The sequence below is a fragment of the Mobula hypostoma genome, chromosome 1 (genome assembly GCF_963921235.1).
Source record: "Mobula hypostoma chromosome 1, sMobHyp1.1, whole genome shotgun sequence".
Classification (NCBI taxonomy): Eukaryota; Metazoa; Chordata; class Chondrichthyes; order Myliobatiformes; family Myliobatidae; genus Mobula; species Mobula hypostoma.
Genome location: NC_086097.1, coordinates 254,398,983 through 254,424,415, shown reverse-complemented (window position 1 = coordinate 254,424,415; position 25,433 = coordinate 254,398,983). Strand labels below are relative to the sequence as shown.

The window sequence follows — 25,433 nt, the reverse complement described above, 5'->3', positions numbered from 1 at the left end:
GATCGAGCCTGCGATCTCTCTGTCTCCCAGCTTCAACGAGTTCAGAAATTTGTCGTTGTTGTTTTTGGCTCTCCTGCTTAAGTACTGCCAATCTACCTTCGATCTCCTTTAACAATACTTCCAAAGTAGCAAATCTTGTATCAAATTTATCATCCAAGAGCTTCGAGATAGCCTCCAGAGTAAGTTGAGACTGTTCAGGCTGTTCAAAAACACCTTCTTTCTTTCCATTTCCATTACTGGCTTCCCTGCCTTCAGCTAATGGCTTTTTTCCTCTGGTGGTCAATTCCATTGATTAAAAATCAAAATTCAAGCATATAAAAGTGTTATAAACACTTTGATATAGATAGTAGAAGGGTGGTAAGAAGATTGAAAAATGAATGGAGCAAAGCCAAAATGTGACCTAATCCATCTAGCGACCGAAGAGAGATCCCAGGAAATTTCTGAGTATACCTCTATGCTAATGGAATGCCATTGTGATGCTGCTGTGTCTACCCACTTTTGGAAACTTCAAAGAAAATTCATTATCAAAGTGCATACATTATATGTCAAAATACTGATTCATTTTCTTGCATGTATTTACAGTAGACCAAAGAAATACAATAGAATCAATGAAAAATCACACACAAAAAGTGATACAACCAATATACAAAGAAGACAAACTGTGCAAATAGGAAAAAACTAAATAAGTAATTCAGAGAGCATGAGTTGTAGAGTTCTTCAAAGTGAGAATCAGTTCCATGAAGAGGTGAGTGAAGTTGTGTTCGCTGGTTCAGAAGCCTGATGGTCAATAGGTATTAACCATTTCTGAACCTCGCAGTGAAGCAGCATTGGTTGAAAGTACAAATTCAGAAACTGACAGAGTGCGTGTCTCTCTGTCTGTGCGTATGTGTGTCTGTGTGTGTGTTTGTATGTATGTGTGTCTGTCTATCTGTGTCACATAATGTTTGTCTAATAACATTGGCTTTGTTTACCCATGACACTGTTTACCCAGAACAACTGTAAAATTATGAATAAAAATCCAAAAAAATACTGGTAATGCTGGAAGTCTGGGTAAAAAATTAGAAAATGCTAGGAGAGCTCAGGAGGCCATTCGGAATCTGGGGAAGGAGAAACCGTAAACGTTTTGGGTATGTGACCCTTCATCAGAACAGAATTCAGCTGAAAGATCCCAAGGTACTCTAAACACAAGAGATTCTGCATAGAAGCATAGAAAATAGGTGCAGGAGTAGGCCATTCAGCCCTTCGAGCCTGCACCGCCATTCAGTATGATCATGGCTGATCATCCAACTCAGCTGTACCAGCTTCCCTCCATACCCCCTGATCCCTTTAGCCACAAGGGCCATATCTAACTCCCTCTTAAATATAGCCAATGAACTGGCCTCAACTGTTTCCTGTGGCAGAGAATTCCACAGATTCACCACTCTCTGTGTGAAGAAGTTTTTCCTAATCTCAGTCCGAAAAGGCTTCCCCTTTATCCTCAAACTGTGACCCCTCATTCTGGAACTCCCCAACATCGGGAACAATCTTCCTGCATCTAGCCTGTCCAATCCCTTTGGGATTTGAAATGTTTCAATAAGATCCCCCCTCAATCTTCTAAATTCCAACAAGTATAAGCCTAATCGATCCAGTCTTTCATCATGTGAAAGTCCTGCCATCCCAGGAATCAATCTGGTGAACTTTCTTTGTACTCCATCTATGGCAAGGATGCCTTTCCTCAGATTAGGGGACCAAAACTGCACACAATACTCCAGGTGTGGTCTCACCAAGGCCTTGTACAACTGCAGTAGTACCTCCCTGCTCCTGTACTCGAATCCTCTTGCTATGAATGCCAGCATACCATTTGCCTTTTTCACCACCTGCTGTACCTGCAGGCCCACTTTCAATGACTGGTGTACAATGACACCCGGGTCTCGTTGCACCTCCCCTTTTCCTAATCGGCCACCATTCAGATAATAATCTGTTTTCCTGTTCTTGCCACCAAATTGGATAACCTCACATTTATCCACATTAAATTGCATCTGCCATGAATTTGCCCACTCACCTAACCTATCCAAGTCACCCTGCATCCTCTTAGCATCCTCCTCACAGCTAATACTGCCACCCAGCTTCATGTCATCCGCAAACTTGGAGATGCTGCATTTAATTCCCTCATCTAAGTCATTAATATATATTGTAAACAACTGGGGTCCCAGCACTGAGCCTTGCAGTACCCCACTAGTCACTGTCTGCCATTCTGAAAAGGTCCCACTCTATTCCCACTCTTTGCTTCCTGTCTGCCAACCAATTCTGTATCCACATCAATACCTTACCCCCAATACCGTGTGCTTTAAGTTTGCACACTAATCTCCTGTGTGGGACCTTGTCAATAGCCTTTTGAAAATCCAAATATACCACATCCACTGGTTCTCCCCATCCACTCTGCTAGTTACATCCTCAAAAAATTGTATGAGATTCGTCAGACATGATTTTCCTTTCAGAAATCCATGCTGACTTTGACTGATGATTTCACCGCTTTCCAAATGTGCTGTTATCACATCTTTGATAACTGACTCTAGCAGTTTCCCCACCACCGATGTTAGGCTAACTGGTCTATAATTCCCCGGTTTCCCTCTCCGTCCTTTTTTAAAAAGTGGGGTTACATTAGCCACCCTCCAATCCTCAGGAACTAGTCCAGAATCTAAAGAGTTTTGAAAAATTATCACTAATGCATCCACTATTTCTTGGGCTACCTCCTTTAGCACTCTGGGATGCAGACCATCTGGCCCTGGGGATTTATCTGCCTTTAATCCCTTAAATTTACTTAACACCACTTCCCTACTAACATGTATTTCCCTCAGTTCCTCCATCTCACTGGACCCTCTGTCCTTTACTATTTCTGGAAGATTATTTATGTCCTCCTTAGTGAAGACAGAACCAAAGTAGTTATTCAATTGGTCTGCCATGTCCTTGCTCCCCATAATCAATTCACCTGTTTCTGTCTGTAGGGTACCTACATTTGTCTTAACCAATCTTTTTCTTTTCACATATCTATAAAAGCTTTTACAGTCAGTTTTTATGTTCCCTGCCAGTTTTCTCTCATAATCTCTTTTCCCTTTCCTAATTAAGCCCTTTGTCCTCTTCTGCTGGACTCTGCAGATGCTGGAAATCCAGAGCAAAACACACAAAATACTGGAGGAACTCAGCAGGTCACAGCGTCGACGGAAATGTACAGAAAGTCATTGTTTTGTGATAAGACCTTTAACGTCAACTGTTAACTTGCTGAGTTCTAGTAGTTTGTGTTGCCCAAAAGACTCTGATGTTTTGTAGGATGCGGACCACAGACTGCTGGAACCAACAAGATCAGTTTGCTGGTTTCCTGAACAGGATGTTGACCAGTGTCTGTTCTCCCCACTTTCTCGTGTTCTCAGTGTCTGTTCTCCCCTGTTCTCAGTGTTATCCCCCGTTCTCAGTTCCTGTTCTCACCGTGCTTAGTGTGTTCTCTCCAGTTTCTAGTGGCTGTTCTCTCAGTTCTCATTGTCCACTTTCCCCCATTCTCAGAGTCCCCGTTCTCAGTGTTTGTTCTCCCCGTTCTCAGTGTTTGTTCTCCCCGTTCTCAGTGTCTGTTCTCCCCGTTCTCAGTGTTTGTTCTCCCGTTCTCAGTGTCTGTTCTCCCTGTTGTGTTTATTCTCCCCGTTCTCAGTGTCTGTTTTTCCCGTTCTCAGTGTCTGTTCTTCCCGTTCTCAGTGTCTGTTCTCCCGTTCTCAGTGTCTGCTCTCCCCGTTCTCAGTGTCTGCTCTCCCCGTTCTCAGTGTCTGCTCTACCGTTCTCAGTGTTTGCTCTCCCCATTCTCTGTGCCAGTTCTCCCCGTTCTCAGTGTCTGTTCTCTCGGTTCACAGTGTCTGTTTTTCCCCATTCTCGGTGGCTGTTGTCCCCTTTTCTCACTGTCTGTTCTCCATTTTTCTTATTGTCTCTTCTCAGTGTCTCTTCACACCCTGTTCTAAGAGTCTAGATTCTCCCCGATCTCAATGTCTGCTTTCCCGTTTTCAGTGTCTCAGTGCTCGTTCTCCCTCGTTTTCAGTGTCTGCTCTCCTCTGTTCTGTGTATCTCTCCCTGTTCTCAGAGTCTGTTCCCCACTTTACTCAGTGTTTTATACCCCTGTTCTCAGTGGTTGTTCTCTCAATATCACAGTCTTCTCTCCCCCATTGTCAGTGTCTCTTTGTGCCTGTTTTCCCCCAATCTCAGTGTCTATTCTTCCCAGTAAAGAGTGTCTGTCCATCTCCATTTTTAGTGTCTATTCTTTCCCATTGTCAGTGTCTATTCTCAGTACCATGTTCTCAGTGACTCTTGCCCCCCCCCCCCCATTCTGAGTTTCTGTTCCTGGGTTTCGGTGAGTGTCTCTCCCATTCTCAGTAACTATTCTGCCCCATTCTCCATGTCTGTTCTCCCACGATCTCACTCCCTGTTCTCCGCCATTAACACTGTCCGTCCTCCCCGTTCTTCGTGTCTGTTCCCCCGATTCTAAGTGTCTGACATCCCCGTTGTCGGTGTCTGACGTCCCCGTTGTCGGTGTCTGACGTCCCCGTTGTCGGTGTCTGTCGACCCCGTTGTCGGTGTCTGACGTCCCCGTTGTCGGTGTCTGTCGACCCCGTTGTCGGTGTCTGTCGTCCCCGTTGTCGGTGTCTGACGTCCCCGTTGTCGGTGTCTGTCGACCCCGTTGTCGGTGTCTGTCGACCCCGTTGTCGGTGTCTGACGTCCCCGTTGTCGGTGTCTGTCGACCCCGTTGTCGGTGTCTGTCGACCCCGTTGTCGGTGTCTGTCGACCCCGTTGTCGGTGTCTGACGTCCCCGTTGTCGGTGTCTGTCGACCCCGTTGTCGGTGTCTGACGTCCCCGTTGTCGGTGTCTGACGTCCCCGTTGTCGGTGTCTGTCGACCCCGTTGTCGGTGTCTGTTGTCCTTGTTGTCAGTGTCTGACGTCCCCATTTTCAGAGGGTCTGTTCTCCCCCGTCCATACGATTTGTTCTCAGTGTCTCTCTTTCCGTCTGTTGTCCCCTGTGTTCAGTGTCTTTTATCTCACGTTCTCATTCTCTGTTCTCCCGGGTTCTCAGTGCCAGTTGTCCACCATTCCCAGTGTCTGTTCTCTCCCACTCTCAGTGTCTGTTCTCCACATTCTGAGTGCCAGTGCCCATTCATTCCCGTTCTCAGTGTCTGTTCCCACCATTCTCAGTGTAACTTGCCAGTTGTCAGTGTCTGCTGTCCCCATCTTCTAAACGTCCATTCTCCATGCTCTCCCAATTTCTCAGTGCCTGTTCTCCCCATTCTCAATGTCTGTTCTCCCCCATTCTCACTGTTAGATGTTTCGAGGCCTAATTTGGAGTACTGAGTGCAGTTCTGGTCACCTCTCTACAGGAAAGATGTAAACAAGGTTGAAATAGTACAGAGAAAATTTACAAGGATGTTGCCAGGTCTGGAGGACCTGAGTTATAAGGAACAATTGAATAGGTTAAGGCTGTATTCCTGGCTGCAGGAGGATTTGATAGAGGGGTTATGAGGGGTATAGATAGGGTAAATACAAACAGGCTTTTTCCACTGAGGTTGGGAGCAACTAGAACGAGAGATCAGGAGTTAAGGGGGGAAAGTGAACTGTTTTAGGGGAATATGAAGGGAAACTTTGCTCAAAGAGTGATCAGAGTGTGGAACAAGTGGTGAGCTGAAGTGGTGCATTTGAGTTTGATTTCAGCATTTGTGAGAAATACGGATGGAAGGGGTAGGGAGAGTTTTGGTCTGCATGTGAATCAGCGGGACTAGGCAGATTAATTCAGTGACTGGTGGTGTTCTGCAGGGTTTGGGATTGGGATTGCTTTTTATGCTGTATAGATCATGGAATAGATGGATTTGTTGCCAAGTTTGTAGGTGAGATGAAGGTGGGTGAAGAGGCAGGTAGAATTGAGGAAACAGGTAGACTGCAAAAGGACTTAGACAGATTAGGAGAATGGGCAAAAGAGTGGCAAATGAAATACAATGTTGGAAAATGCATGGCCATACACCTTGGTGGAAGAAACAACTGCGGACAATTTTCTGAATGGGGAGAAAGTGCAGAAAACTGAGATGCAGAGGGACTTGGGAGTTCTTGTGCAGGATTTCCTAAAGGTTAACTTGCACGTAGAGTCAGTGGTGAGAAAGGCAAATGCAATGTTCAAAGGTCAAGTTTAATGTCAGAGAAATGTATACAATATACATCCTGAAATGATTTTTCTTCCGCAAAACATCCACGAAAACAGAGAAGTGTCCCAAAGAATGAACGACAGTTAAACATGAGACCCCAAGTCCCCCCCAGCTCCCCACTCCCACACGTAAGTGGTAGTGAGCAACAATCCCTCCTCCCCCCACCAGCAAAAATAAACGCGCATCGGTACCATCACCAAGCCTAAGCATGTGCTAAGCTATAGCAAAGACACAGACTAAAGGTACCCTAAAAGCTTTGCATTTCATCCAAATTCGACAAACCACAGGTTCTCTCTCTTCCCGGCAAGGGAGAGGGAGGTGTTCCCCGTTTTCACAGTGGGCGGGAGACTCAACAACCCGTGGTTTACGATCTTAAAAATCCGTTTTGTCGCTTTTTTTGAGCTCTGTGTCCGAAGATCGCAAAGACCTCGGATCTTCGGGCCCACAGCGAAAGATTTTCCGGCCTCCCCGACTACACATGAGTCTCCAGCCATGACACCGACCCTCGATCTGCCCATCTCCAGAGCCCTGAGATCATAGGCTTCCTAACACGATCGAGACTCTCAGGCCAAACCCTTGGCATGTCGAATAATGGCTGGCCGTGGAACCCTGAGAACGGGTCCCATTCCCGCAAAGAACTGAAGCCTGCGTGTAACTCCAGGTCAGGGTCTTCAAAACAACCCTGAAAAGGACAAATAAGATAATAAAGGTAGAAATAGAGCTGTTTCTGAAGATGCAAGCATTCATTTCAAGAGGTCTAGAATACAAGAGCAGGAATGTGATGTTGAAGCTCTATGAGGCACTGGTGAGGCCTCACCTTGAGTATTGTGAACAGTTTTGGGCTCCTCATTTAAGAAGAATGTGCTGGCATTGGAGAGGGTTCAGAGGAGGTTCATGAGGATGAATTCAGGAATGAAAGAGTTGTCATACAAGGAACATATGAAAGCTCTGGGTCTGTACTCACTGGAATTTAACAGGATGGGGGGGGGGAATCTCACTGAAACCTTTCAAATGTTGAAAGGCCCAGACAGAACAGATGTGGAAAGAAAAAGAGGGCACAGCCTCAGGATAGAGGGATGTCCATTTAAAACAGAGACAGAGAGATATTTATTAAGCCAGAGGGTGGTGAATTGTGGGATTTATTACCACAGGCAGCTGTGGAAGTCAGGTCTTTGGGTGTATTTATGGCAGAGCTTGATAGGTTCTTGATTGGACAGGGCATTAAAGGTTATGGGGAGAGGGCCGGGGAGTGGGGCTGAGGAGGGGGAGGAAAGATCAGCCATGATTGAATGGCAGAGCAGAATCGATGTGCCAAGTGGCCTAATTCTGCTCCTATGCCTGTTTCTGTCCTGTGGTTTTCTGTGACTCATAGACTTGTTGATGTTCTTGTCAAGAAATGCACATTTGATTGGTAGTTCATGAAGCCATGGTTACATCTAATGCTAAATCAGTGTTTCTTTTCTGTTTAGACTACAGTGATTGAATATGTCAAACCCTCTGATCTTAAAAAGGACATGAATGAAACCTTCCGAGAAAAGTTTCCCCATATCAAGTTGACCCTCAGTAAGATAAGAAGGTAAGACAGACAGTCACTCTGGGATCAAAACGGCCTGGTCAGTTCCCATGGTTTCGGGGGAAGGTAAAGGAGGAAGAGCAACCCCTGATAGATTGACTGTGGTTTTATAATGTTGTTACACTGATAGCAGGGAGAGAGCCCTCTGAATTCTGAGTTGTTCTCGTACTGGCTGACTTTCACAGAAACATAGAAAACCTACAGCACAATACAGGCCCTTCAGCCCACAAAGCTGTGTCGAACATGTCCCTGCTTTAGAAATTACCCATAGCCCTCCATTTTTCTAAGCTCCATGTACCTGTCCGTGATCTAATACAGACCCGTAAATTCTAATGTCAGAATAAAAGTTGAATATACTTAATCACAGAGAAAAACATAAATCAATTGCACAGAAGGCAGAACAGTTAGAGTTTGTTTATATCAGGCCAGGGAACAAGGTTCAAAAAAAGTCATTTTATTATCACAGTGTCAATAAGATCATAAGACAATAAAACTTAGGAACATAATTAGGCCATTTGGCTTATTGTGTCTGTTCTGCCATTCACCCATGGCTGATCCTTTTTTCCCCTCCTCAGCCCCAGTCCCCACCCTTCTCTCCATAACCTTTGATGCCATGTCCAATCAAAAACCTATCAAGCTCTGCCTTAAATACACCCAATGACCTGGCCTCCACAGCTGCCTGTGGTAATAAATTACTCAAATTCACCACCTTCTGGCTAAAGAAATTTCTCCACATCTGTTTTAAATGGATGCCCCTCTATCCTGAGGCTGTGCCCTCTTGTTCTAGACTCCCCCACCATGGGAAACTCTGTCTAGGCCTTTCAACATTCGAAAGGTTTCAATGAGAACCACCCTCATACTTCTAAATTCCAGAGTACAGACCCAAAGCCATCAAACATTCCTTGTATGATAACTCTTGTCTTTCCCGGATTCATCCTTGTGAACCTCCTCTGAAACCTGTTCACAATACTGAAGGTGAGGTCTCACCAGTGCCTTACAAAACCACAGCATCACATCGCTGCTGTTGTCTTCTAGACCTCTGGAAATGAATGCTAACATTGCAGTTGCTTTCCTCACGGCCATCTCTACCTACAGGTTAACCTCGGGGCGGGGCCTTCTGCACAAGGACTCCCACGTCCCTTTGCATCTCAGGTTTTTGGATTTTCTCCCCATTTAGAAAATAGTTTGCATATTTATTTCTGCTACCAAAGTGCATGACCATGCATTTTCCAACATTGTCTTTCATTTGCCACTCTCTTGCCCATTCTCCTAATCTGTCTAAGTCCATCTGCAGCCTACCTGTTTCCTCAAAACTACCTGCCCCTCCACCAAGTTTCATATCATCTACAAACTTGCATTTCTACTATCTAAGTCATTGATATACAGTATAAAAAATGTGGTCCCAACAACAGCACCTGCAGAACACCACTAGTCACTGGCAGCCAACCAGAAAAGAATCCTTTTATTCCCACTCGCTGCCTCCTACCAATCAGCCAATGCTCTAACCATGCCAGTAACTTTAATACTAAGGGCTCTCAACTTGGTAAGCAGCCTCATGTGTGGCACCTTGTCAAATGCTTTTTGATTGTTCAAATATAGAACATCAACTTCATCCCCTTTATCCATCCTACTTGTAATCTCTTCAAAGAATTCCAACAGGTTTGTTAGGCAAGATTTTCCCTTAAGAAAGCCATGCTGACTTTGTCCTATCCTGTTCTGTGTCACCAAGTACTCCATAACCTCATCCTTAACAATTGACACCAACATCTTCCCAACCACTGAGATTAGGCTAACTAGTCTATAATTTCCTTCCTGCTGCCTTCCTCCTTTCCTAAAGAGTGGAGTGACATTTGCATTTTTCCAGTCTTCTGGTACCATGCCTGAGTCCAATGGTTTTTGAAAGATCACTGCTAATGCCTCCATATTTTCTACCGCTACCTCTTTCAGAACCTGAGAGTGCAGTTCATCTGCTCCAGATGACTTCTGTACCCTTGGGTCTTTCAGCTTTTTGAGCACCTTCTCCCTTGTAATCGTAACTGCACTCACTTCTCTTCCCTCACACCCTTCAACATCTGGCACACTGCTAGTGAAGACTGTTGCTAAATACTCATTTAGTTCATCTGCCACTTCCCTGTCCCCCGTTATGATTTCTTCTGCCTCATTTTCTAGCGGTCCCATATCCACTCTCATCTCTCTTTTATTTTTTATGTACTTGAGAAAGCTTTTACTATCCACTTTGCAAGCTTGCTTTCACATTTCATCTTTTTCCTCCTAATGATTCTTTTAGTTGCTCTGTAGGATTTTAAAAGTTTCCCAGTCCTCTATCTTCCCACAAATTTTTGCTTTGTTGTATGCCCTCTTTGACTTCCCTTATTGTACTATTTGTTGTACAGTTGTATTATTTTGCCCTTTGAGTATTCCTTCATTTTTGGAATACATCTATACTGCACCTTTCTCATTTTCCCCAGAAACGCACGCCATTACTGCCTTGCTGACATCCCTGCCAGCAGCTCCTTCCAATTTACTTTGGCCAACTCCTCTCTCATACCACTGTAATTTCCCTTACCCCACTGAAATACTGCTACATCAGACTTTATGTTCTCCCTATCAAATATCAAGTTGAACTCAATCATATTGTGATCACTGTCTCCTAAAGGTTCTTTTACCATAAGTTCCCTAATGGCCTCCAGTTCATTACATAACACCCAATCTGACAAACTGCTGTAAAAAGCCAATGCGTAGACATTCAACAAATTCACTCACTTGAGATCCATTATCAACCTGATTTTCCGAATTGACCTGCATGTTGACCTGAAATCTCCCATGACTGTCATAATATTGTCCTTTTGACACGCCTTTTCTATTTTCTGTTGCAATCTGTGGTTCATGTCCCAGCTCCTGTTGGGAGGTCTGTATATAACTGCCATCAGGGTCCTTTTACCCTTACAGTTTCTGACTCAACCCACAAGGATTCAACATCTTCTGATCCTATGTCACATCTTTCCATTGATTTGATGCCATTCTTTACCAGCAGAGACCCCACCCCCTCTGCCTACCTCCCGGTACAATGTGTAAGTTGGAAGTTGTAATGTTGGGACTTACAGCTCCCAACTACAACCATCCTTCAGCCACGATTCAGTTATGGCCACATCATTATACCCAACAATCTATAATAGTGCGACAAGATCATCCACCTTATTTCCTATACTCCGTGCATTGAGATATAACACTTTGAGCACCGTATTTGCTACCCTTTTTAATTCTGCAGCCTTTGCTGAAGCTGTCATGGAAATGATCCTTTGTCCAAGGGCAAGGAACACTTCAATGATCCTCCTTCCCTATCATCCTCAACGTGAGTGCCCTCCAGGATGTGTTTGAGTGACACCAGCTGGTGCGTTTGCCAATCTCTTAGCATTCTGGAAGTGAAGATCTTTATCACGTTTGCCTTAAATTTACTTCCACAGTGTTCTTTAAACATGCTGCTTTTTACCACAATAACAGGCTCAAAGTGCTGGAGGAATTCAGCGGCTCGAGTAGCATCTATACAGAAGAATAAAGAGCCCGTGTTTCATACTGAGACCCTTCATCGGGGCCATAGTGTCAACCAGCTATTGCCCTCCATAGATGCTGCCTGACCTGCTGAGTTCCTCCAGCATTCTGTGTGTGTTGCTCTGGATTTCCAGCGTCTGCAGAATCTTTCATGTTTCTAATTTTCTGCTTCAATTAACCTCGGTTAATATCATGCCTTTGGTGACACACATATAAAACAGATATCTTGTACAAACAAAAAGAACCCGATATACACGTCCTGAAGAAACATTATTGCCCCAGGACTACTTGAACTTCACGCCGTTGTATTTGTTTGGGAAGAAAGATTACTTACGGTATTTTTGATTTCCGCAGTCTGAAACGGGAAATGAGGAAGCTAGCACAAGAGGACTGTGGTCTGGAAGAGCCAACCGTGGCCATGGCCTTTGTCTACTTTGAGAAACTGGCACTCAAAGGCAAACTGAACAAACAAAACCGCAAGCTCTGTGCAGGTGCCTGCGTTTTACTAGCAGCCAAATTAGGCAGCGATCTACGAAAGCATGAAGTCAAACATCTGATTGATGTAAGTACCTGAGAGGGAGAGAATGAGAGAGAGAGAGAGAGGCATTCGGTGTATTGGCCTTCCTCAATCGTGGAATTGAATTTAGGAGCCGAGAGGTAATGTTGCAGCTATATAGGACCCTGGTCAGACCCCACTTGGAGTACTGTGCTCAGTTCTGGTCACCTCACTACAGGAAGGATGTGGAAACTATAGACAGGGTGCAGAGGAGATTTACAAGGATGTTACCTGGATTGGGGGGGCATGCCTTATAAGAATAGGTTGAGTGAACTCGGACTTTTCTCCTTGGAGCGACGGAGGATGAGAGGTGACCTGATGGAGGTGTATAAGATGATGAGAGGCATTGATCGTGTGGACAGTCAGAGGCTTTTTCCCAGGGCTGAAATGGTTGCCACAAGAGGACACAGGTTTAAGGTGCTGGGGAGTAGGTACAGAGGAGATGTCAGGGGTAAGTTTTTAACTCAGAGAGTGGTGAGTGCATGGAATGGGCTGCCGGCAACAGTGGTGGAGGTGGATACAATCGGGTCTTTTAAGAGACTTTTGGATAGGTACATGGAGCTTGAAAAAATAGAGAGCTATGGGTAACCCTAGTAATTTCTAAGGTAGGGACATGTTCCGAACAACTTTGTGGGCCGAAGGGCCTGTATTGTGCTGTATGTTTTCTATATTTCTATGAGAGAGAAAGGGAGGGAAAGAGAGAGAACGAGAGAGAGAGAGGGGAGAAAAAGAGAAAAAAACAAATAGATTAAATATTGAGATTGAACACCATGACACAATACACTGTTGAGGCAAACAAGCTAATCTTAATCTTACCAGGAATGAATCAATGTATGAGGAATATTTGATGACTCTAGGCCTGTACTCACTGGAGTTTAGAACAACGAGGGGGATGTCATTGAAGCCAAAAGAATATTGTAAGGCCTAGATAGAATGGGTGTGGAGAGAATGTTTCCTATAGTGGGGAAGTCTAATACCAGAGGACACAGTCTCAGAATAGAGGGACGTCCGTTTAGAATGGAGATGAGGAGGAATTTCTTTAGCCAGAGGGTGGTGATTATGTGGAATTCATTGTCACAGACGGCTGTGGAGGCCAAGTCATTTGGTATATTTAAAGTGGAGCTTGATAGATTCTTGATTAGTCAGGGGGTCAAGGTTACAAGGAAAAGACAGGAGGGTGGAGTTGAGAGGGAAAGTAGATCAGCTATAATGGAATGACAGAGCACAGTTGATAGCCTAATAGCCCAATTTTGCACCCATGTCTGATGGTCTTATAGAAAGATGCAGAGAGAGGTGAATATACGGAACAAGCTGCCAGTTTCACTACAACAGTTTCATTTAGGAAACACTTACATAGGGATGGAAGGGTGGGGTTTATAGGAATATGGTCCTAACACAGATAATTGTGATAGGCAGTGTGGGCTGGTGTCTGTGCCATGTATCTCTGAGACTCCAACCTCTGCCAGTATACTTGCTAGACTCTGCAGTATCCAGACCACCATGGTATCCACGTGTTTCGTATCACCCCTTTCTCCAAATTTCCAAAATCAATTTGATTTATTTCAGTGTGAGGGCACCGTATCGGTGAGATCCACCATTCAGTGTGAGGGCACCGTATCGGTGAGATCCACCATTCAGTGTGAGGACACCGTATCGGTGAGATCCACCATTCAGTGTGAGGACACCGTATCGGTGAGATCCACCATTCAGTGTGAGGACACCGTATCGGTGAGATCCAGGATTCAGTGTGAGGACACCGTATCGGTGAGATCCAGGATTCAGTGTGAGGGCACCGTATCGGTGAGATCCAGGATTCAGTGTGAGGACACCGTATCGGTGAGATCCAGGATCCAGGATTCAGTGTGAGGACACCGTATCAGTGAGATCCACCATTCAGTGTGAGGGCACCGTATCGGTGAGATCCAGGATTCAGTGTGAGAGCACCGTATCGGTGAGATCCACCATTCAGTGTGAGGGCGCCGTATCGGTGAGATCCACCATTCAGTGTGAGGACACCGTATCGGTGAGATCCAGGATTCAGTGTGAGAGCACCGTATCGGTGAGATCCAGGATTCAGTGTGAGGGCACCGTATCGGTGAGATCCAGGATTCAGTGTGAGGACACCGTATCGGTGAGATCCAGCATTCAGTGTGAGGGCACCGTATCGGTGAGATCCACGACTCAGTGTGAGGACACCGTATCGGTGAGATCCAGGATTCAGTGTGAGGGCACCGTATCGGTGAGATCCGTGATTCAGTGTGAGGGCACCGTATCGGTGAGATCCACGATTCAGTGTGAGGGCACCGTATCGGTGAGATCCAGGATTCAGTGTGAGGGCACCGTATCGGTGAGATCCACCATTCAGTGTGAGGGCACCGTATCGGTGAGATCCACCATTCAGTGTGAGGGCACCGTATCGGTGAGATCCAGGATTCAGTGTGAGGACACCGTATCGGTGAGATCCAGCATTCAGTGTGAGGGCACCGTATCGGTGAGATCCACCACTCAGTGTGAGGGCACCGTATCGGTGAGATCCAGGATTCAGTGTGAGGGCACCGTATCGGTGAGATCCGCGACTCAGTGTGAGGGCACCGTATCGGTGAGATCCAGGATTCAGTGTGAGGGCACCGTATCGGTGAGATCCAGGATTCAGTGTGAGGGCACCGTATCGGTGAGATCCACCATTCAGTGTGAGGGCACCGTATCGGTGAGATCCAGGATTCAGTGTGAGGACACCGTATCGGTGAGATCCAGCATTCAGTGTGAGGGCACCGTATCGGTGAGATCCACGATTCAGTGTGAGGGCACCGTATCGGTGAGATCCAGGATTCAGTGTGAGGGCACCGTATCGGTGAGATCCACGATTCAGTGTGAGGACACCGTATCGGTGAGATCCAGGATTCAGTGTGAGGGCACCGTATCGGTGAGATCCAGGATTCAGTGTGAGAGCACCGTATCGGTGAGATCCCGGATTCAGTGTGAGGGCACCGTATCGGTGAGATCCAGCATTCAGTGTGAGGGCACCGTATCGGTGAGATCCACCATTCAGTGTGAGGGCACCGTATCGGTGAGATCCAGGATTCAGTGTGAGGGCACCGTATCGGTGAGATCCACTATTCAGTGTGAGGGCACCATTTCGGTGAGATCCGCGACTCAGTGTGAGGACACCGTATCGGTGAGATCCGCGACTCAGTGTGAGGACACCGTATCGGTGAGATCCAGGATTCAGTGTGAGGGCACCGTATCGGTGAGATCCACCATTCAGTGTGAGGGCACCGTATCGGTGAGATCCAGGATTCAGTGTGAGGGCACCGTATCGGTGAGATCCACGACTCAGTGTGAGGGCACCGTATCGGTGAGATCCACGATTCAGTGTGAGGGCACCGTATCGGTGAGATCCACCATTCAGTGTGAGGGCACCGTATCGGTGAGATCCACCATTCAGTGTGAGGGCACCGTATCGGTGAGATTCGTGATTCAGTGTGAGGGCACCGTATCGGTGAGATCCACCATTCAGTGTGAGGGTACCGTATCGGTGAGATCCAGCATTCAGTGTGAGGGCACCGTATCGGTGAGATCCACCATTCAGTGTGAGGGCACCGTATCGGTGAGATCCAGGATTCAGTGTGAGGACACCGTATCGGTGAGATCCAGGATTCAGTGTGAGGGCACCGTATCGGTGAGATCCAGGATTCAGTGTGAGGGCACCGTATCGGTGAGATCCAGGATTCAGTGTGAGGGCACCGTATCGGTGAGATTCGTGATTCAGTGTGAGGGCACCGTATCGGTGAGATCCACCATTCAGTGTGAGGGCACCGTATCGGTGAGATCCAGCATTCAGTGTGAGGGCACCGTATCGGTGAGATCCAGGATTCAGTGTGAGGGCACCGTATCGGTGAGATCCAGGATTCAGTGTGAGGGCACCGTATCGGTGAGATCCAGGATTCAGTGTGAGGGCACCGTATCGGTGAGATCCACCATTCAGTGTGAGGGCACCGTATCGGTGAGATCCAGGATTCAGTGTGAGGGCACCGTATCGGTGAGATTCGTGATTCAGTGTGAGGGCACCGTATCGGTGAGATCCAGCCTTCAGTGTGAGGGCACCGTATCGGTGAGATCCAGCATTCAGTGTGAGGGCACTGTATCGGTGAGATCCACGACTCAGTGTGAGGGCACCGTATCGGTGAGATCCACCATTCAGTGTGAGGGCACCGTATCGGTGAGATTCGTGATTCAGTGTGAGGGCACCGTATCGGTGAGATTCGTGATTCAGTGTGAGGGCACCGTATCGGTGAGATTCGTGATTCAGTGTGAGGGCACCGTATCGGTGAGATCCAGCATTCAGTGTGAGGACACCGTATCGGTGAGATCCAGCATTCAGTGTGAGGGCACTGTATCGGTGAGATCCACCATTCAGTGTGAGGGCACCGTATCGGTGAGATCCAGGATTCAGTGTGAGGGCACCGTATCGGTGAGATCCAGGATTCAGTGTGAGGGCACCGTATCGGTGAGATCCAGGATTCAGTGTGAGGGCACCGTATCGGTGAGATCCAGGATTCAGTGTGAGGGCACCGTATCGGTGAGATCCACCATTCAGTGTGAGGACACCGTATCGGTGAGATCCACCATTCAGTGTGAGGGCACCGTATCGGTGAGATCCAGGATTCAGTGTGAGGGCACCGTATCGGTGAGATCCACTATTCAGTGTGAGGGCACCGTATCGGTGAGATCCGCGACTCAGTGTGAGGACACCGTATCGGTGAGATCCAGGATTCAGTGTGAGGGCACCGTATCGGTGAGATCCAGGATTCAGTGTGAGGACACCGTATCGGTGAGATCCAGGATTCAGTGTGAGGGCACCGTATCGGTGAGATCCAGGATTCAGTGTGAGGACACCGTATCGGTGAGATCCAGGATTCAGTGTGAGGGCACCGTATCGGTGAGATCCACCATTCAGTGTGAGGGCACCGTATCGGTGAGATCCAGGATTCAGTGTGAGGGCACCGTATCGGTGAGATCCACCATTCAGTGTGAGGGCACCGTATCGGTGAGATCCAGGATTCAGTGTGAGGGCACCGTATCGGTGAGATCCAGGATTCAGTGTGAGGGCACCGTATCGGTGAGATCCACCATTCAGTGTGAGGGCACCGTATCGGTGAGATCCAGGATTCAGTGTGAGGGCACCGTATCGGTGAGATCCAGCATTCAGTGTGAGGGCACCGTATCGGTGAGATCCACGACTCAGTGTGAGGGCACCGTATCGGTGAGATCCAGGATTCAGTGTGAGGGCACCGTATCGGTGAGATCCACCATTCAGTGTGAGGGCACCGTATCGGTGAGATTCGTGATTCAGTGTGAGGGCACCGTATCGGTGAGATCCAGCATTCAGTGTGAGGACACCGTATCGGTGAGATCCAGCATTCAGTGTGAGGGCACTGTATCGGTGAGATCCACCATTCAGTGTGAGGGCACCGTATCGGTGAGATCCAGGATTCAGTGTGAGGGCACCGTATCGGTGAGATCCGCGACTCAGTGTGAGGACACCGTATCGGTGAGATCCAGGATTCAGTGTGAGGGCACCGTATCGGTGAGATCCAGGATTCAGTGTGAGGACACCGTATCGGTGAGATCCACCATTCAGTGTGAGGGCACCGTATCGGTGAGATCCACGACTCAGTGTGAGGACACCGTATCGGTGAGATCCACGACTCAGTGTGAGGACACCGTATCGGTGAGATCCACGACTCAGTGTGAGGACACCGTATCGGTGAGATCCAGGATTCAGTGTGAGGGCACCGTATCGGTGAGATCCAGGATTCAGTGTGAGGACACCGTATCGGTGAGATCCACCATTCAGTGTGAGGGCACCGTATCGGTGAGATCCAGGATTCAGTGTGAGGACACCGTATCGGTGAGATCCAGCATTCAGTGTGAGGGCACCGTATCGGTGAGATCGACGTCTCAGTGTGAGGACACCGTATCGGTGAGATCCAGGATTCAGTGTGAGGGCACCGTATCGGTGAGATCCACCATTCAGTGTGAGGGCACCGTATCGGTGAGATCCAGGATTCAGTGTGAGGGCACCGTATCGGTGAGATCCACGATTCAGTGTGAGGGCACCGTATCGGTGAGATCCACGACTCAGTGTGAGGGCACCGTATCGGTGAGATCCACCATTCAGTGTGAGGGCACCGTATCGGTGAGATCCACCATTCAGTGTGAGGGCACCGTATCGGTGAGATCCGTGATTCAGTGTGAGGACACCATATCGGTGAGATCCAGCATTCAGTGTGAGGGCACCGTATCGGTGAGATCCAGTATTCAGTGTGTGGGCACCGTATCGGTGAGATCCAGGATTCAGTGTGAGGACACCGTATCGGTGAGATCCACTATTCAGTGTGAGGGCACCGTATCGGTGAGATCCACTATTCAGTGTGAGGGCACCGTATCGGTGAGATCCAGGATTCAGTGTGAGGGCACCGTATCGGTGAGATCCAGGATTCAGTGTGAGGACACCGTATCGGTGAGATCCAGGATTCAGTGTGAGGGCACCGTATCGGTGAGATCCACCATTCAGTGTGAGGGCACCGTATCGGTGAGCTTCGTGATTCAGTGTGAGGGCACCGTATCGGTGAGATTCGTGATTCAGTGTGAGGGCACCGTATCGGTGAGATTCGTGATTCAGTGTGAGGGCTCCGTATCGGTGAGATTCGTGATTCAGTGTGAGGGCACCGTATCGGTGAGATCCAGCATTCAGTGTGAGGACACCGTATCGGTGAGATCCAGCATTCAGTGTGAGGGCACCGTATCGGTGAGATCCAGCATTCAGTGTGAGGGCACCGTATCGGTGAGATCCACGACTCAGTGTGAGGGCACCGTATCGGTGAGATCCACCATTCAGTGTGAGGGCACCGTATCGGTGAGATTCGTGATTCAGTGTGAGGGCACCGTATCGGTGAGATTCGTGATTCAGTGTGAGGGCACCGTATCGGTGAGATCCAGCTTTCAGTGTGAGGACACCGTATCGGTGAGATCCAGCATTCAGTGTGAGGGCACTCTATCGGTGAGATCCACCATTCAGTGTGAGGGCACCGTATCGGTGAGATCCAGGATTCAGTGTGAGGGCACCGTATCGGTGAGATCCGCGACTCAGTGTGAGGACACCGTATCGGTGAGATCCAGGATTCAGTGTGAGGGCACCGTATCGGTGAGATCCAGGATTCAGTGTGAGGACACCGTATCGGTGAGATCCACCATTCAGTGTGAGGGCACCGTATCGGTGAGATCCAGGATTCAGTGTGAGGACACCGTATCGGTGAGATCCAGCATTCAGTGTGAGGGCACCGTATCGGTGAGATCCACGACTCAGTGTGAGGACACCGTATCGGTGAGATCCAGGATTCAGTGTGAGGGCACCGTATCGGTGAGATCCGCGACTCAGTGTGAGGACACCGTATCGGTGAGATCCAGGATTCAGTGTGAGGACACCGTATCGGTGAGATCCAGGATTCAGTGTGAGGACACCGTATCGGTGAGATCCACCATTCAGTGTGAGGGCACCGTATCGGTGAGATCCAGGATTCAGTGTGAGGACACCGTATCGGTGAGATCCAGCATTCAGTGTGAGGGCACCGTATCGGTGAGATCCACGACTCAGTGTGAGGACACCGTATCGGTGAGATCCAGGATTCAGTGTGAGGGCACCGTATCGGTGAGATCCACCATTCAGTGTGACGACACCGTATCGGTGAGATCCAGGATTCAGTGTGAGGGCACCGTATCGGTGAGATCCAGGATTCAATGTGAGGGCACCGTATCGGTGAGATCCAGCATTCAGTGTGAGGGCACCGTATCGGTGAGATCCACAACTCAGTGTGAGGACACCGTATCGGTGAGATCCACTATTCAGTGTGAGGGCACCGTATCGGTGAGATCCGCGACTCAGTGTGAGGACACCGTATCGGTGAGATCCAGGATTCAGTGTGAGGGCACCGTATCGGTGAGATCCAGGATTCAGTGTGAGGACACCGTATCGGTGAGATCCACCATTCAGTGTGAGGGCACCGTATCGGTGAGATCCAGGATTCAGTGTGAGGACACCGTATCGGTGAGATCCAGCATTCAGTGTGAGGGCACCGTATCGGTGAGATCCACGACTCAGTGTGAGGACACCGTATCGGTGAGATCCAGGATTCAGTGTGAGGGCACCGTATCGGTGAGATCCACCATTCAGTGTGAGGACACCGTATCGGTGAGATCCAGGATTCAGTGTGAGGGCACCGTATCGGTGAGATCCAGGATTCAGTGTGAGGGCACCGTATCGGTGAGATCCAGGATTCAGTGTGAGGGCACCGTATCGGTGAGATCCACCATTCAGTGTGAGGGCACCGTATCGGTGAGATTCGTGATTCAGTGTGAGGGCACCGTATCGGTGAGATTCGTGATTCAGTGTGAGGACACCGTATCGGTGAGATCCAGCATTCAGTGTGAGGGCACCGTATCGGTGAGATCCAGGATTCAGTGTGAGGGCACCGTATCGGTGAGATCCAGGATTCAGTGTGAGGGCACCGTATCGGTGAGATCCAGGATTCAGTGTGAGGACACCGTATCGGTGAGATCCAGGATTCAGTGTGAGGGCACCGTATCGGTGAGATCCATCATTCAGTGTGAGGGCTCCGTATCGGTGAGATCCAGCATTCAGTGTGAGGACACCGTATCGGTGAGATCCACCATTCAGTGTGAGGACACCGTATCGGTGAGATCCAGGATTCAGTGTGAGGGCACCGTATCGGTGAGATCCAGGATTCAGTGTGAGGGCACCGTATCGGTGAGATCCACCATTCAGTGTGAGGGCACCGTATCGGTGAGATTCGTGATTCAGTGTGAGGGCACCGTATCGGTGAGATTCGTGATTCAGTGTGAGGGCACCGTATCGGTGAGATTCGTGATTCAGTGTGAGGGCACCGTATCGGTGAGATTCGTGATTCAGTGTGAGGGCACCGTATCGGTGAGATTCGTGATTCAGTGTGAGGGCACCGTATCGGTGAGATCCAGCATTCAGTGTGAGGACACCGTATCGGTGAGATCCAGCATTCAGTGTGAGGGCACCGTATCGGTGAGATCCAGGATTCAGTGTGAGGGCACCGTATCGGTGAGATCCACTATTCAGTGTGAGGGCACCGTATCGGTGAGATCCGCGACTCAGTGTGAAGTCACCGTTTCGGTGAGATCCACCATTCAGTGTGAGGACACCGTATCGGTGAGATCCAGGATTCAGTGTGAGGGCACCGTATCGGTGAGATCCAGGATTCAATGTGAGGGCACCGTATCGGTGAGATCCAGGATTCAGTGTGAGGGCACCGTATCGGTGAGATCCACCATTCAGTGTGAGGACACCGTATCGGTGAGATCCAGGATTCAGTGTGAGGGCACCGTATCGGTGAGATCCATCATTCAGTGTGAGGGCTCCGTATCGGTGAGATCTATCATTCAGTGTGAGGGCTCCGTATCGGTGAGATCCAGCATTCAGTGTGAGGACACCGTATCGGTGAGATCCACCATTCAGTGTGAGGACACCGTATCGGTGAGATCCAGGATTCAGTGTGAGGGCACCGTATCGGTGAGATCCAGGATTCAGTGTGAGGGCACTGTATCGGTGAGATCCACCATTCAGTGTGAGGGCACCGTATCGGTGAGATCCACCATTCAGTGTGAGGGCACCGTATCGGTGAGATCCAGCATTCAGTGTGAGGACACCGTATCGGTGAGATCCAGCATTCAGTGTGAGGGCACTGTATCGGTGAGATCCAGGATTCACTGTGAGGGCACCGTATCAGTGAGATCCAGCATTCAGTGTGAGGACACCGTATCGGTGAGATCCAGCATTCAGTGTGAGGACACCGTATCGGTCAGATCCACCATTCAGTGTGAGGACACCGTATCGGTGAGATCCAGCATTCAGTGTGAGGGCACCATATCTTTATATCTTGTACTATACTGATGCCTCAAAACAAAAACATTCACGACATGTTAGTGCTCTTCTGATTCCGACTCTTTAAGTATGAGCTAAGGGGATGAATATAAAACACAGTGCTTCAATTTCAGATGATTAAATTAAATGTTTCAATTAGAATAGTTTATTTATTACATGTGCATCGAAATGCATCAAATCAAATCAGATGATATTAAAGAGATTAGCTTTATTTGTGACATGAACATCAAAGCACACTGGGAAATGTGTCATTTGCATCACATTAAATCAGTGAGCATTGTGCTGGGCAGCCCACATGCCTGCCACAGTTCTAGCCCCTCAACTCACTGAAACTATCGGAATGTGGGAGGAAATTGGAGTACTTTGAGGAAACCCGCACAGTCATGAGGGAAATGTACAAACTTCCTCCAGACTGCAGTGGGAATTGAACCCCTATCTTGCAGATGGTGATGTGAAATTATGTTCTAATGCTTCGCCACCATGCTGCCCACGACAGCTACCACTACACTACTGTGCTACCCTCACACCCCTATCGTCACAGTAAATGTTATTCCTTTGTTTGTTTATACAGCATGGAACGGCCCCTTTCAGCCCAATGACCCACACCACCCAGCAACCCACCTATTTAACCCTGAGCCTCATCATGGGACAATCTACATGACCAATTAACTGACTCACTGGTACATCTTTGGACTGTGGGAGGAAACCGGAATGTAATGCTTGTTTTTCTCTTTCTCACAACAGAAACTGGAAGAAAAATTCCGACTTAACCGACGAGAACTGTTAGCCTTTGAGTTTCCCGTGTTAGTTGCCTTGGAATTTGCTCTTCATCTTTCCGAACATGAGGTGCTGCCACATTACAGAAGGCTTACTCAGCATTCCTAGCAGTGGCCAAGGGGGTCCAGATTCTTCCGCCACTGTGCCGCACCCCACCCCCATCTACAGGAAGCAACACCGTTACAAAGGACTTTGAACATTCGAAGAGCATACTGTGACACATGGTATTCTCACATATTGATATCCCGAGACAAACTCTTCTATTTTTATATGTCCACTGATGAAAATGCACTTTTGTGACCTGGAGATGTAGCGTTGACATTTTGCAGTTATTTTCCTGATTAAGATGTCTATTGATTTGACATCCGCTGTCAGGACAAAACAATTGTTAAAGTTTGTTTTACAATTAGCAGAATTTTGAAGGAACAATCTCTGTCATATATTCTATAATAAATTGTTATATCATTGTTTCTTAAAGAATTTACTCCTAACCCCTGATAACTTTTTTCAAACACTAGAATGAGAAGTGACTTATTACGTTTATACATTTTTGTGTATAAAGCTGTTCGTTTTTCTTGCCTGCATTATCAATTTATAAGTGTTTCTCTCTGGAGATTATTGCCGAATTATAGAGATGAGTAAAACCACAATCTTTAGCTTCATAAAGATGCTCTATGTTAGAGTTCATGCTCAGCACGTTTCCAGTGCTATGTTGAAGATTTTGTCTTTTCACAAGAACCTCTCTTGAACCATAGATGTTAAGCAGGTGTAAATCTGACTGCCGGATTTCTTTTTCCTTACGTATTCCTATGTTGAATGATCTTTCAATAATGCTTGACCAGTCAGATATTTGAATGATATGCTTTGCACTGTTAGTTGATGAAAACAAGCCATATTTCTCTGTACAAACAAGCACAAACCTAGGCCAGTACTTACTGTTACTCTTTCTGGCTGCTGATAAAACAAAGGCTCGGTATTATTCTCCAAATGAAGTCCAGGCCAGAAAGGCTGAATGTAACTAATTTTACTCAGTTTTCCTGGTGATAATTCAGGTTTCTAATTTGCAAATTCCTTCAGAAGTGATTTCAATCTCTTGTCAGTATGCTGTTCTCAAACATTTGTTATGTTAATGTATTTGGTTGGTTGGTTAAATCTATCACCCCTACTGGGGCACAGGCTGTCGACAGCAGCTCTCCAGAATCCTCTGTCCTGGGCCTGTCTTTCAGTTTGGCCCCATTGAAGATCCTTTCTCTCCCAGGAATGAGGTCTTTGGAGTTTCCGTTGGTGTTTACTATAGCTCTGGGTTTTTACAGGCTGCCGTTGCTCGCCTCACATCCAACCCTCCTCCTCTCACAGCTGGGGTTGGGACTATTGTTAATGGATTTGTTTTACACTGTTTCTCTGAAAACCAATTTACTGATTAAGTTTATTTTGTAACTCTCGATGATCTTATGCATCTGCACCAATCTCTACTTTATAGAATATAATAAAAGTGCTGATAAAAAGTTCTGAAAGTTGTGCTGATGCTGTTCTGAAACATTGAATGCTCTAGGAGAAAAATAAAGGTTATTTATTGTGCAAGACATATATGCAAATATTTTTAAAGATTCTCCCATGTGCAACCCCTGTTGTCAGTCCTGTGTATTTGTTTGTAACAGTATCTGCATTGGCCACGATGGCTGCAATGGATGGAAAGTTACTGAACTTAATAAGAATAATAGTAACACCATACCTTACTATAACTACAAGCCTGATCTAGCTTTACAGTCAGAGTCCCAAAAATTATATTACAACCGCTCGATCCATTATTACAGACAGGACAATCCATAAGAACTGTCTCAGAATCAAAATCAGGTTTATTATCAGCAGCATGTGACGTGAAATTTGTTAACTTAGCAGCAGCAGTTCAATGCAATACACAATGTAGAAGGAAAAAAGCACAAAATAATAATAATAATTAATATGTAATAATTAAGGTTTCACTGCTAATGTAATGGTTTCTCTGTAAGGTTTCACGGCTAATGCAATGGCTTCTCTGTAGCAGCAGTGTTTGGGTTATGACTAGAGATAACGGGGGCTTTGGAATGTGCACCATCCAGTGAGAGGCACGTTGTTTCTTTCTTGTGGGGCTGAGAGAAGGGATTTACAGTCTTTTGTCTGTGAGAGATGAAGAGAGAAGACGCGAGTGGGGAGAGTTGGTAAACCGCAGGACGGAGTGGATTTGGAGTGAGGGTCCGGGAGTCGACAACGCTTGGAGGAGGTCTATGGGGAACGAATGGACGGACAACCGTGAGCTCCAACGTGCAGGTTAGACTGTTTCATTGAAATGGGCCCTTTTCCTTTTTGTTTTCTTTACTAACCCTCTAGTCAAATTAAGAATTATAAAGCTGAATTGCATATGGTGTACTCTCTGATATTTTGAGGTTCGGATTTGCAGCTGGGCAACACATCACACAGTATCCACACAAACAAGATTTCTCAGTTTGGCTGGGCCGGAGGCTGTCTTCCCCTGGACAAAAGCATGCTGGCCGTACTTGAGGGTTACAATTAAATAAATCAATTATAGTATACAGATATTGAATAGATTAAAAATCGTGCAAATAACAGAAATACAATATATTTTAAAAACTGAGGTAGTGTCCAAGGGTTCAATGTCCATTTAGGAATCGGATGGCAGAGGGGAAGAAGCTGTTCCTGAATCACTGAGTGTGTGCCTTCAGGCTTCTGTACCTCCTACCTGATGGTAACAGTGAGAAAAGGACATGCCCTGGTTGCTGGAGGTCCTTA

General features: G+C 47.3%; 1 protein-coding gene across 2 annotated transcripts in view; it reads left to right on the top strand.

The window, feature by feature from the left end:
* The window catches only part of LOC134356477 (CDK5 and ABL1 enzyme substrate 1-like), a 213,411-nt gene extending 189,218 nt beyond the window's left edge, over positions 1–24,193 (top strand). For both annotated transcript variants that reach the window (XM_063067438.1, XM_063067435.1), the window contains 3 exons: positions 7,670–7,776; positions 11,677–11,884; positions 22,614–24,193. In XM_063067438.1, coding sequence (XP_062923508.1) covers positions 7,670–7,776; positions 11,677–11,884; positions 22,614–22,754 — 456 coding nt within the window. In that variant the 3' untranslated portion in view covers positions 22,755–24,193. The remainder of the gene's footprint in view (positions 1–7,669; positions 7,777–11,676; positions 11,885–22,613) is intronic.
* The last annotated feature ends 1,240 nt before the right edge of the window (positions 24,194–25,433 follow it).